The sequence below is a fragment of the Pseudophryne corroboree genome, chromosome 5 (genome assembly GCF_028390025.1).
Source record: "Pseudophryne corroboree isolate aPseCor3 chromosome 5, aPseCor3.hap2, whole genome shotgun sequence".
Lineage (NCBI taxonomy): Eukaryota > Metazoa > Chordata > Amphibia > Anura > Myobatrachidae > Pseudophryne > Pseudophryne corroboree.
The window spans coordinates 663,270,049-663,284,357 of NC_086448.1; the positions used below are offsets into that span (position 1 = coordinate 663,270,049).

The 14,309-nt window shown below is 42.5% G+C and overlaps 1 protein-coding gene across 9 annotated transcripts in view; it reads right to left on the reverse strand.

Annotated features, from left to right (window-relative positions):
* Positions 1-14,309, reverse strand: part of ST18 (ST18 C2H2C-type zinc finger transcription factor) — a 340,135-nt gene that overhangs the window by 48,236 nt on the left and 277,590 nt on the right. For 5 of the 9 annotated variants that reach the window (XM_063923707.1, XM_063923706.1, XM_063923713.1 and 2 more), the window contains 4 exons: positions 13,783-13,851; positions 11,036-11,116; positions 10,880-10,960; positions 5,100-5,321 (listed from right to left, as the gene is read on the reverse strand). In XM_063923707.1, the coding sequence (XP_063779777.1) occupies positions 5,100-5,321; positions 10,880-10,960; positions 11,036-11,116; positions 13,783-13,851 (453 nt within the window). Of the gene's footprint in view, positions 1-5,099; positions 5,322-5,861; positions 5,936-7,627; positions 7,791-10,879; positions 10,961-11,035; positions 11,117-13,782; positions 13,852-14,309 lie in introns of those variants that run through there. The other 4 variants (XM_063923709.1, XM_063923708.1, XR_010177857.1 and 1 more) reach the window with 3 other exon arrangements.

Genomic DNA, 14,309 nt, shown 5'->3' on the forward strand with positions numbered 1-14,309 from the left:
AGGTACTCTCCTTTAAGGGGAACATTTTGTTTGGAGAAGACATAAATAAAATTGTGTCTGAATTGGCGGCTGTTAAGACTGCCTTTCCCCCAAATACTAATCCTTCTGCAAGGAAGGCTAAAGATACCGCTTTTCATTCCTTTTCGGCCTCAAGGGAAAGCAAAAGGTCAGGCATACCCGAGACAATTTCGTGCTCCCAAAACCACTAAGCCCAAAGCAAAGCAGTCCTGGGTGGCCCATCAGTCTGCTTCTAAACAAGACAAGCCTGCCGCATGATGGGGCAGGCCTCCCCCTAGGGGACTACAGGGTAGGAGGCCGACTTCTGCAGTTCACCCAGGTCTGGTTAAAGACCACTTCAGATGCATGGGTGTGGGAAGTTGTCTTTCACGGGTACGCAGTCTCTTTCAAAAGACGTCCCCCTCGCCAGTTTTGCACAATGGTTATCCCTTCAGATCCGTTAAAGGCGCAAGCTCTGCAAAAAGTTGTGGGTTCCCTCCTGAATACAGGAGTGGGAGTGCTGGTTCCTCTGGTCCAGAGAAGCAGAGGTTACCACTCAATCCTGTTTCTAGTTCTGAAACCCAATGTGTCTTTCCGGCCTATACTCAACCTCAAATCGCTGAATAAGTTTGTGAGAGTGTCCAAGTTCCGTATGGAAACACTGAGCTCAATTGTACTGGCTATGGAACCCGGAGACTATATGGTATCCATGGATATACAGGATGGGTACATGCATATACCTATTGCCATGTCGCATCAGCAGTATCTGCGGTTTGCTATTGGTGACCTCCACTATCAGTTCCAGGCTCTGCCCTTTGGACTGACTACGGCTCCTAGGATCTTCACCAAGGTCATGACGGCCCATGTCCGTCACAAGGGAGTCAGGATCCTGCCATATCTGGACGACTTGCTGATCCTGGCAAACTCCCGCGATGTCCTTCTCAGTCATCTGCAACTGATGGTAAGCTTCCTACAAGCCCACAGGTGGCTCATCAATTGGAAGAAATCCTCGCTGGGCACAGCTCAGAGCATGGGGCACCTGGTGGCACTCTTGGACACACACAGTCAACGACTGTTTCTGTCTCTATAAAAAGTCCTGAGACTTCAAGACAGGACAAGATGCTTCCTTTGTGGCCACAGAGTGTTGATACACTCGGCAATGCAAGTACTTGGCCTGATGGTGTTGCCATTCGACATGGTAGAGTATGCTCAATTTCATTCTCACCCTCTGCAGAGGTTAATCCTTTCCAGGTGGGATGGCCTACCTCATCGGATCAGATCTCACATGATCACTTTGACTCCGGAGGTTCGTCTGTCACTGACCTGGCGGCTACAGGACCAGCAATTGAGCAGGGGCCATCCCTTCTGGATCCCCAACTGGGTCCTGCTGACAATGGATGCCAGTCTGATGGGATGGGGTGCAGTGTTGGAGCAACAATCTTTTCAGGGTTGCTGGACCAAGGAGGAGTCACTCCTCCCAATAAACATTCTGGAGTTGCGAGCAGTGTTCAATGCGCTATCTCTCACCCTGCCTCTGACACAGAACAGGGATGTTCAAGTACAGTCAGAAAACGCCACCATGGTGGCATATATAAACCATCAAGGCGGCACTCGAAGCCGCATGGCAATGATAGAAGTGTCAAAAATCCTTCATTGGGCGGAACGCAATCTGCCAGCAATATCGGCAGTGTTCATTCTTGGGCGTCCTGAACTGGGAAGCAGACTTCCTCAGTCGCTAGGATGTGCACGCTGGTGAGAGGAGTCTTAATCCAGAAGTCTTTTAACTCTTAAAGGGACAAGTGGGGCCTACCAGACGTAGACCTGATGGTGTCTCGACACAAGCACAAGGTTTGGATCAAGGACTAGGGATCCTCAAGTGCATGGATGCACTGGCAATTCCATGGAACTTTCGGCTGTTTTACATGTTCCCTCCAGTGTCACTCCTGCCCAGAGTCCTGCGGAAGTTCAAACAAGAAGGAGGATTTCTACTTCTAGACACTCCAGCGTGGCACAGACAGCATTAGTTCTCAGACCTGCAGGGTCTATCGACAGAGCGTCCTCTTCTACTTCCTCAGCGCCCAGACCCCCTCATACAGGGCCCTTGTCTTTATCCGGTCCTGGCCAGGCTGTCCCTCCTGTGGCTCCATGGGATCTGTCGGTTGTCCTGTATGCCCTGCAAAAGTCTCCATTTGAACCTCTTGAGATGGTGGACCTTAAATGGCTCACGGCCATGCTCTTGTTTTTACTGCTATTGCCTCTGCAAGAAGGGTGTCGGACTTAAGCTCATTGTACTGTCATCCACCCTTTCTAATATTTCATTGTTACCGGGCAGTTCTTAGAACTCGCCAAGATTAGTTACCTAAGGTGGTGTCATCTTTTCACCTTAACCAAGAGATTGTAGTTCTGGCCTTTATTTCTTCTGATTTGTCCTCCAAAGAGTAGTCTTTGGATGTGGTACGGGCTCTCCGTATATATGTGGAGAGGACTGCCTCAATCAGGAGGTCAGACTCCCTTTTTGTCTTGTTTGATTTACACAAACGTGGCTGGCCTGCAAATAAGCAAAGCCAGATGGATTAGAATGGTGATTGTACAAGCTTATGCGTAGGCTTGTTTCCCAGCTCCTGCTGCTATTAATGCCCATTCTACTCGGTCTGTTGGACCTTCTTGGGCGGCTCGCCGCGGCGTGTCCGCAGAACAATTGCGCAAGGTGGCTATGTGGTCCTCTGTGAATAGGTTTATTAGGTTCTATGCCTTTGATACTTCCGCCTCCCAGGATGCTTCCTTTGGACGCTGGGTTCTCATACCCACTAAGGCCCATCCCTTCCCTTGAGGAACTGCTTTAGGACATCCCCGATGTTTCCCTGTAGAAACCAATGCAACCTGCTGCAGAAAAGGAGAGTTATGGTAGACTTACCAGTGTTAACTCTCTTTCTGCGAGATACATTGGGTTCCACAGGGCGCCCGCCCTGACGCACCTAGCTTCTATGGGTTTGTATGGCATTAGCCACTGGTCCCTTCTCCTGTCGTGAGAATGTGGTTCTGTGACTAACATCTACCTTCTCTCTTACCTGCTCCTGCATTGGATTGGTTAACAAAACTGAGCTCACAGTTCCTGAAGGCGGGGTTATAGAGGAGGCCCCAAAGCATCCTGGGGCAGCCTAAAGCTTTAGCCTGTTGGTGCCTGTGGATCAAGATCCACTCTACCCCCAATGTGTCCCTGTGGAACCCAATGTACCTCGCAGAAAGAGAGTTAACAATGGTAAGTCTACCATAACTCTCCTTTTTTCAAACACAGCCTGTAAATTGACAGGAGCTGATTGGTTGGTGCTTTCTTTATCTCTCTCAACTTTAAACTTTCCAAGTTTTGTTAAATTTAGCTTTTTATAACTTCAATATAATTCTTAAAAAAAAACAGATTTTTGCAATTGGGGGTATAACCTAGCCTTTTCATATGAAAAACCTTCCCTCAATAAAGATATCTCATCCCATCATACAATGTTAACATTCACACCCTTGCATTTGCCACCGTTTTTATATCCAAAAAATATATGTTACTTAAAACCAGACACAACAGTGAAAAACAGATGCAAATGGCATCTTCTGGGTGAGATTTCCACATCAGTCAGTTATCTAAAATAAATTGTAACGGAGAGAGATTCAAATGTTTGCACCAGTGGCTGCCAGTTCCGGTGCCTGACAGAGCAATTCAACTGTTGCCCTGTCGGGTGTGAACAGCTGCCATTTCTCGGGTGCAGAAATTTGTGAAAAGTGACCAGTTTGGGCACCAATATGGCACTTTTTATGACATGCCCAGAACTTTGGTCATGTTTAGCTATTTTATGCGACTAAACCTGGCACTGCAGGGTGCAATAAAAAAACAACTGAATAGTGCCTATGAATTTCCCATCACATTATACTGGGAAATTGAGTGTGCATAAACAATTGAATTTCCCCTATAATGTACATACAGTATATAGGGATGCGGTCAAGATGCCACCGGCCGGAATCCGGTTGAAATACCGACGCCGGAATACCGACCTCCGCAATCCCGACATATTCTCCCTCCGTGGGTGTCCATGACACCCATAGAGGGAGAATACAATAGTGCCCGCAGCGTGGCGAGCGAAGCGAGCCCGCAAGGGGCTGCGTTCCGCTCGCCACCCCTGTCGGGATTGTGTGGTCGGGATTCCGGCGTCGGTATTTCGACCGCCGGGATTCCGGCCGGCGGCATATAGTACTGATCCCAGTATATAGCATAGCCATTTATTACTGGTGAAAAGAGAAAGGTCTGGTAGCCTGTGATACTGTTGCTACCTGTATTGCTGAGATACTGGTGTACTCTTCTGTATGGGCATATTGCAGTATTTCCCAGATTTGTTCTCCAAGGACCCCTAACAGTGCATGTTTACAGATCTCCCCAGTAGCTCCACTATTATAGCACCACCTTTGATTTTTTTTAAATTGTGTCAGTCAGTAATGAGTACACCTATGCACCGACTAGGAAATCTGTAAAACATGCACTGTTAGGGGGTCCCTGAAAACTGAGTTTGGGAAGTTGGATAAACTGGCATATTGTATAAAAAGATACAATATGATATCTTTATTTTGGTGAATTTTATTCCCAATTTTTTATTACCCAATTTAATTCAATGGGTTTCTTATAAAAATAAACAAACAAATAAAACAAACAAAAAACTAGCTAGCCTAGTACACTGGACCAGGAGATGTAAAAGAGCCACGGTCTGATTCAGAGTTGCACATTCGGATATCCTGTTTCAAGTATAGGGCTAGCGCAAATGCACATAATAGTGAAGACAGCTGCTCCTGCAAGTTGAAGGGCTTGGAGCATAGAAACATCTTTATTACTGTAGTTAATGCAAGTGTTGGCTGTAGAATTTATAAGTCACACTTTCATCTGAAGGGTTTGGAAGTGGGTAATGGTGGTGGTTGGGGGGAGTAAGCTGAAGCTTTGCCTAGGCTGCAGAGAAACCTTGCACCGGCCCTGCCTAAATGCACTATGTTTCAGACATATACTGTATTACATTTTTAACTAAAAATAGATGTAGCCAAAACATAATGCACAATGAAAATCAGAAAAGTACCTTCTGTGGGTGACAAAGACATTATTGACATGCCCAAGTCCATTGCAGCCCGGTAGTGGACAATGTGGCAACTCTTGCTTATTCTGCTTCCAGGACAATGGTGAACCATTCAAGGCACTATCCTTCTGTCTTTTTGCAGCCAGTGGACAACCAGAAGCACTTCGATGTGATGTGTATTTACCTGATATGTGACCTTGGCCATCACAACCTACAACTGGACACCTGTTCAAAATAAAAGAAGAAGAAATCTAAAGATAATACTAATAAAAATGACTAATAATATAGAAAGTACTACTAATAATAATAACAACGTTATTTTTGAAAATACCTTCATGAAACTTATCACTTGATTAATATATTATTATACATTTCTCAGCATTATATTGCAGGATTATCATGTCTGAACTGCATCTCTGTAATTAGATGACAAAGGAGATACAGTTTAGTACTGGCAGTGTTTTTACAATCTATTAGGGCCATAACGTGCTGCCTACCAGGGCGCAAGGCTAAAGGAGCAGCATGGTCCCTTCCTACCTCTATGACTGTTTGTTATTACCCAGTTTTGTTATATCATTGTTATTTCCAATTGTAAAGCGCAACGGAATTTGCTGCGCTATATAAGAAACTGTTAATAAATAAATAATAATAGATAATAAATTAGGGCCATAATGTTCTGCCAGCCAGGGCACAAGGCGAAAGGAGCAGCATCGTCCCTACAACACCCGCTTTCACATTGTTCTATTCTATGTACTGTACCTTGCAGTTTGCTGCTGGATTCTTGGAAAGCCACAGGGCTTGTCCTTCCTTTACTGCTTCCCTGGCGTTTCCTGTGTTATCTATTAGGGCTCACATAGATGTGTGTCATTACTGGGTGAAAGATTGTCCTTTATTCATGTGCTACAGGACTATGGTGTGTTTATGACATTAATCTGCATGAAACCTGTTTCATTTGTGACATGTTTGGGAAGCTAGGGAGATGTAGTAACACCCCTGTCACCCCAGTCATCATAGAATTACCTGCCTATTTTTGAAATTGTTTAGATACACTTTTGCTATGGTGATTTTAAACCGACTAACATTGGTCAGACAATATAACTTAATGTACACTTACTGTACTTAATGTAGTGGATGTACACGGTTAGACTCCTCAAATCAAAGTACTGTAAATGTATACAGTATATACACTGATAGAGATTAAATCTAACCTTTGGTAAAAGATGGACTCTCATTATTTTTAAGTAAAATAATAGTCAACAAAGGTGAAGTCACCATTTAATAAAGTGTTGTATATTGAACCAGAAATATACAGGTCATCTTCCTTAAAGAAATAATATGGTCACACATCTAACCAAATTTCATCCAACTAAACAACTGAGACCAGTGCTCGAAGTGGGCCGGTATACAATGGTATGGCATACCGGCACTTCTTCAAGCTCTGAGTCTGCTCCCGTTGCCGCATTGAGCTCTCACTCCTATGACCGCGGTGCTCCTAATTAGCTGCCGGTCCGCGGCAGATTTGAAATAGTAGCTCCGCAGTGCCGCCGACCATAGCCTCCTCCTCCTTGCACCCTCTGCCTCCTCCTCTGCTACACCGCTGCTGCCCTCAGCCACGCCACCACCCTGCCACCGTCCTCAGTCCTTCTCTGCACTTCTGCCTCCTCCGCACCATGCCGACCACAGCCTCCTCATCCACTGCAAAGCAGACCACAGCATCCTCAGCACCACCGCTGCTAAATAGGTAATCTTACCCTGCTGCATTTCTCTCTCCCTAGTCCCTACTATATGCCCTTGCTGTCACTCTCTCTGTCACTCTCCCTGAATTTTGTCTCATTCCATGTGGCATAATGTGAATTTTGGCTCATTCTTTGTTCTATAATGTGAATTTTGGTTTATATAGTGTGCTATAATGTGAATTTTGGCTCATTCTGTAAGCTTTAATGTGAATTTCGGCTCATTCTGTGTGGTAAAATGTGAATTTCGGCTCATTCTGTATGCTATAATGTGAATTTTGGTTCATTATGTGTGGTATAATGTGAATTTCAGCTCATACTATGTGCTATAATGTGAATTTCAGCTCATACCGTGTGGTATAATGTGAATTTTGGCTCATTCTGTGTGCTATAATGTTAATTTCAGCTCATTCTGTGTCGTATATTGTGAATTTCAGCTCATTCTGTGTGCTATAATGTGAATTTTGGCTCATTCTGTGTGCAAGGGGCACCAGTACTAGATAGTAATAGGGGTCCTACTATTGTGGTGTATAATGGGTATATGGTGTGGTAAACTACACTGAAGGAGATGCCCCTTTTGAGTGGCCATGCCCCCTTATACTGAGCGGGCACGAGCATAATTGCAACCTTCACTTTTCCATACCCCCACTTCAAAATTTCCACTTCGACCACTGCCTGAGACAATAACAGCCCAGTACTTATTTAGAAGCAATGTGAATGTACAGCCGTACTCCCAGTCATGCATACACAGACTTATTGTATGGAGCAGAGCTTGAGCAACGCATACAGGTAACTAACCAGTGATTGTATATGGGTAGTGGTGCAGGATGCTAGCAGTGTCAGAGTCTCTAACAGGATGAATTAGTAGTGATCGCAGGAACATCTGCTCCATGAAACTTCCTTCCTACAGACGCATCTTTTTAACCAGTGTTTTTGTTCCAGTCCTGGCCCCCTAAAATGGCTGGTTGGAGAGATAATTGTTAGATGTGTGGCCTGCTTTAACTGGTATTAATCAAAATGAAAGTAAGATAAATGAGGGTTAAAGTCCAACCAGGTATGATAAAAGATTTACTAGGGTGCCCTCCTCCTAACCAGATGTTTTGAAGAAGACTCATCATAAGGGGCCAGACTAGGGGAGGTGCACTTTAATAAAATCTTATAGATTTTAATATAGATATAAATGTTACTAGTTAATGTAAAATTAATATATGACAATAGAAAAATGTACACGTATGTTACTTCTTCCATTATGGAGGAAGTGGCTGCCAGACCATTAATAATGTACAATACTTTGTAACAGTGGTCACCAAAGTTTGTTGAATCACGGCACCCAAGAGTATCAGCATTTTATTCACGGCCCACTAAGGTCAAAAGTTTCTTATTGAGAAATTCTGCAAAAATCATTACGTTTAGTAAATTCTTCTTACCTGACATACGTAGGTTCAGTTAGGTGGTGGTGGACAGGGCTGCTCTCAGTTTGTTCACATGTTTTATGATTGGCAGCCACCAACACTGGTTTTACCAGTTTAGTTACAGACTGCTAGCGACTGTCACAGAGTTATATAGTAATATGAATATAAATATGTCTGAGGTATCACTTGCTAACAGTTTTTATATTTTATTTAAATAGAGATGACTTTATTATTAGAATTTTATTCTGTTGTAAAATCTGAATGACTGTACATGTGGCTCCTTCTTAATCTTCTACAGAAACCGGCTGCCTTGATATCATATTCTATTTTCTTTTTATGGTTTCTGGTTCTGGAGTGGTTCTTCATAACATACAGGTACAGTATATACTGTTTTAATTAAATGTGTGAATAGTACTCTGTGATATACAGGTTGAGTATCTTATATCCAAATATTCTGAAAAACGGAATATTCCGAAATACTGAATTTTTTGAATGAGAGTGAGATAGTGAAACCTTTGTTTTCTGATGGCTCAATGTACACAAACCTTGTTTAATACACAAAGTTATTAAAAATATTGTATTAAATGACCTTCAGGCTGTGTGTATAAGCTGTATATGAAACATAAATGCATTATGTGCTTAGACTTAGACTATCTCATTATGGTATGCAATTATTCCAAAATACGGAAAAATACGATATCCAAAATACTTCTGGTCCCAAGCATTTTGGATAAGGGATACTCAACCTGTATTGATTTTTTGGTTGCAAAACTTCAGGTAGAGATGCGCTGTCATATGACGTGTGACGTGTTTCCTACCAGCCTGTTTTATTTTACACAGATAAAGGTTGTCATTGACAGAAGTTGGGGTACTGCAGTTAGTGCATGTTATAGTGATCAATAACTGCATTTAGCACTTATGTAGTTATTTTTAGGCCATTACATCTTACAGCAAATGTCCCTACCAACGTTCTATGTATGGACCATGATTTTTTTGACAAGATAATAACATGACATTACTATAAATAGTAAAGAACATGGTTGCCATTTATTAACATTCCTACAATGACTAATCCATCTTTCCACTGTATCTCCTCATTACACTACAAGACCCCCCGGAGCAGCACAAACCTGGCAGTTGCCAATGGCTGATAATGCCATTGGCATTCGTCTTCTGGTAGCAGCAAACTCTTTACCCCACCAGTACATACACTTGTTACTCTGCTACCTTATATATCATCTGCATCTGTTCCCACACACCTTGTTTTAGCAGAGCTATGTGTATCTTTGCTTTCTGTTTTGTGTCATTGTATGTGATTTGTTTGTATTGCGATACTCACTATATTTAATGCTGTGTAATAAGTTGATGCTTTAGAAATAAAGTATAACAATCATGAACTGCTATCTTTGCATCCTGTCCATAATACCATATGTTTATAAATACTGTATATATGGAGGTTCTGTACAGGGGCGGCTTTAGGGGTCAGAGTGCCCCTAGACACAACAGTAATGGCCGCCCTTCTGACTAACTGAATTACTTTCATTGATTAGTTTTAATCCCTCATTTGATAATTGCCAATTTAATAGAATTATAATTAAAAAAAAATACTATGACCTTTTGTTTTATTTTTCATTTTGCATACATATTTACTAAGAAGGACAGCTTAAAGGGGCAGAAGGTGCATGTCCTACCCATTTACACTAAACTCATGATCACTTAAGGTACAGTAGAGTGGGAATAATTTGCAGTTATGGTAAATTTCGAGCAGACAGTAACAACACAAGCATCCAAGTGCCACCACCAAAACAAATGCTGCCCCTAGGCACATACATCACGTACCGAATGGGAAATTCCCATCTGGTTCTGTGATGAAATGGTGAATTTACAGATACAATGCCTTGTTTTGGGCCCGATTCAGTAAGGATTGCAAATTCTGCTAAGTAGCAGAATTTGCAATCCCTGTGAACGCATGCTGGGGGCCACCCATCGCAGGGCAAGGCCGTCGAGCATGCTGACCGCCCTCCCCCCCTTGATCAAGTAGAAATTGCGATTGAACTGGAATTTCTACTTGATTTCAGAAATTAGAGCTGCCTCCTGCCGATGCAGCCTGGCTGTGCCGGAAAGAAGCCCGCTGCCATCTTTCTGATCGCGGTGGCTGCGTGTGATGTCATGCAGCCGCAATTACGCCCACACCGCCCATTTTCATGACATTGCTTCTGTTTCCCCATCTCCGCCCCCGTAACGCTCCGTCTCCACCTAAGAAACTGAGCGTTGCCGCCCCACGAACGCCTCTGCCTGATTGACAGGCAGAGGATTTCGCATTTTCTGCGGGTGCCTACAGAAAATGCAGGTACATGTGTGGGATGCAAGTACTTTTTGCGTTTGAAATGCGGATGGATCGCTTATAGCGCTCCAACGTGAATCAGCCCTTATCTCTGCACTCAGGAGCTTGTCTAAACAGTGTACCATATGGTGCAACTTTATTGCAGAATCAGAGCCTAACTGTGCCTTTTCTCTCCAGACAGAACACGTGTTCTGATATCGACAAGACTCCACACTAGTTTATTTTATTTTTTTATATTTTCAAAAGTTAAATCCTAATCTTTACTACTACTGGTGAAGTTGTTTTTGGACTTACTTAAGTTCTGGGTCTTCTTTGTCTTCTTTACTTGGGAATACCTTGGCACCACTTTTTCTAGCCCGTGGACAGCCTGACAAGCTGTGAGCATAATTAAAACAATTAGGACCAATGTTTGTCGCTGGCAAGATACACACAAAGGGAAATGAATTGTACCTTCTGTGAGAAGAATAATTTCCAGTCACGTGTCCAGATCCATCACAGCCAGGTGTTGGGCACCTGAAGACACACAGATAACTAATGCCGATTAGCTCTTTGCTGTGTTTATTGTATGTTTTTGTATGATGTATAATTTGATATCTGATCATGTTTTTGTTTATTTCAGCAAATTCTTTTACAGAGAGGTGTATCCTACCCTCAAACAAACAAAATATCTTCACAACTTATGTGTACTCTAATATGTTTTGAAAATCACAGAAGTACACTCACAAATATTAAAATATGTTATACACTGCTCAAAAAAATAAAGGGAACACTAAAACAACACAATGTAACTCCAAGTCAATCACACTTCTGTGAAATCAAACTGTCCACTTAGGAAGCAACACTGATTGACAATCAATTTCACATGCTGTTGTGCAAATGGAATAAACAACAGCTGGAAATTATAGGCAATTAGCAAGACACCCCAATAAAGGAGTTGTTCTGCAGGTGGTGACCACAGACCACTTCTCAGCTCCTATGCTTTCTGGCTGATGTTTTGGTCACTTTTGAAAGCTGGCGGTGCTTTTACTCTAGTGGTAGCATGAGACGGAGTCTACAACCCACACAAGTGGCTCAGTTAGTGCAGCTCATCCAGGATGGCACATCAATGCGAGCTGTGGCAAGAAGGTTTGCTGTGTCTGTCAGCGTAGTGTCCAGAGCATGGAGGCGCTACCAGGAGACAGGCCAGTACATCAGGAGATGTAAAGGAGGCCGTAGGAGGGCAACAATCCAGCAGCAGAACCGCTACCTCCGCCTTTGTGCAAGGAGGAACAGGAGGAGCACTGCCAGAGCCCTGCAAAATGACCTCCAGTAAGCCACAAATGTGCATGTGTCTACTCAAACGATCAGAAACAGACTCCATGAGGGTGGTATGAGGGCCCGACGTCCACAGGTGGGGGTTGTGCTTACAGCCCAACACCGTGCAGGATGTTTGGCATTTGCCAGAGAACACCAATATTGGCAAATTCGCCACTTGCGCCCTGTGCTCTTCACAGATGAAAGCAGGTTCTCACTGAGCACATGTGACAGACGTGACAGAGTCTGGAGACGCCAAGGAGAATGTTCTGCTGCCTGCAACATCCTCCAGCATGACCGGCTTGGCAGTGGGTCAGTAATGGTGTGGGGTGGCAATTCTTTGGGGGGCCGCACAGCCCTTCATGTGCGTGCCAGAGGTAGCCTGACTGCCATTAGGTACCGAGATGAGATCCTCAGACCCCTTGTGAGACCATATGCTGGTGCGGTTGGCCCTGGGTTCCTCCTAATGCAAGACAATGCTAGACCTCATGTGGCTGGAGTGTGTCAGCAGTTCCTGCAAGACGAAGGCATTGATGCTATGGACTGGCCCACCCGTTCCCCAGACCTGAATCCAATTGACCACATCTGGGACATCATGTCTCGCTCCATCCACCAACGCCACGTTGCACCACAGGCTGTCCAGGAGTTGGCGGATGCTTTAGTCCAGGTCTGGGAGGAGATCCCTCAGGAGACCATCCGCCACCTCATCAGGAGCATGCCCAGGCATTGTAGGGAGGTCATACAGGCACGTGAAGGCCACACACACTACTGGGCCTCATTTTGACTTGTTTTAAGGACATTACATCAAAGTTGGATCAGCCTGTAGTGTGTTTTTCCACTTTAATTTTGAGTGTGACTCCAAATCCACACCTCCATGGGTTAATACATTTGATTTCCATTGATCATTTTTGTGTGATTTTGTTGTCAGCACATTCAACTATGTAAAGAACAAAGTATTTAATAAGAATATTTCATTCATTCAGATCTAGGATGTGTTATTTTAGTGTTCCCTTTATTTTTTTAAACAGTGTATATGGTATATTCGGTTCCGGTATGAATGGTCGACAATGTTAAGGTCGACATTCACTAGGTCTACCACTATTGGTCAACATTTACATGGTCGACATAGACAAATGGTCGGCACATGAAAATGGTCGACATGGGACAGGTCAACACATGAAAAGGTCGACATGGAATTTTGAACTGTTTTTGGTGTAATTTTTTCCGGAACATGTCCAGGAACCTCTATTAGTGTACCGTGACCCCTTGCATGTCTCGCTTCGCTTGCCATGCTGCGGGCAAGGTGCCTCGCTGCACTCGGCATAGGTTACCATTGTCTACCGTAGTCCACATGGATGGTAACGTATGAAAAAGTTTAAAATATATATTTTTAAAAAGACATGTTGACCTTTTAATGCGTTGACCTGTCACATGTCGACCATTTTCATGTGTCGACCATGTCAATGTTGACCAAAAGTGGTCGACCTAGTGACTATCCACCTTAACATGGTCAACCATCTGATCGAATACCGGTATATTCAGGTTGAGAAATGTCATAGTGATTTCACATGTCAGGGTAACATTTAATTTTTTTTTCTTTATCAACAGAATTAATTGTTTTCATTATACTTGTGATTCTATTTTTTTTTTATTTTGCTTTCTTTACTGATATCTACACACTGATTGCAACACTGACATCTTCAGGTTAGCAATATTAAAGCAATATCAAAAAAATCCATTAAAAAATCCATTAAATATAATAGCAATTCTAATCAAGTATTATTTTACACAATAACTTTTATTTAAATAAATATATTTGCTTAATACTCCAGCTAAAGTTTACTTTAACAATTGGGTTGGTTAATAACTTAACCCAATGTTTTTATTTTAAAATTAAAACTCACTTAAGTTCCTGGGAGTTTGCAGCCATAAGAGACTTCAGGGTCTTGTCTGCCAATGGGCAACCGGAAACACTACAGTCATAACAAAACATAATAAAATCACATATACCATATGCAACATAACTATATACTGTAATATATGGCTTATTAATGACATATACATAGTTTTGTGAATTTTTCTTAATTTTTAATGACTACAATAAGATTTCAAATGGCTAGCTTTTCTTCAGTGCTAAACTATGTTATACTATATGTAAAAATGAAAGAAAGGAAAATGTGAACAATCAAACAGAGTTAATAAATACAGTATCAGTGAAATTAGCAGCTCATAAGTAGATAGGTTAGAGGTGACTTGAATATATATTTTTCCATTAGAAGGCAGTAAGAAAGTATTCATTTTGTCTAAGAGTAAATGGATTAAAGAAATGTGATGGCATTTTTTTAAGTTAAAAAGGTGTAACAAAATACTTACCAATATATATTTGGATGAATTATTGATGAATTATTTATAAATAAATATGTTTTACATT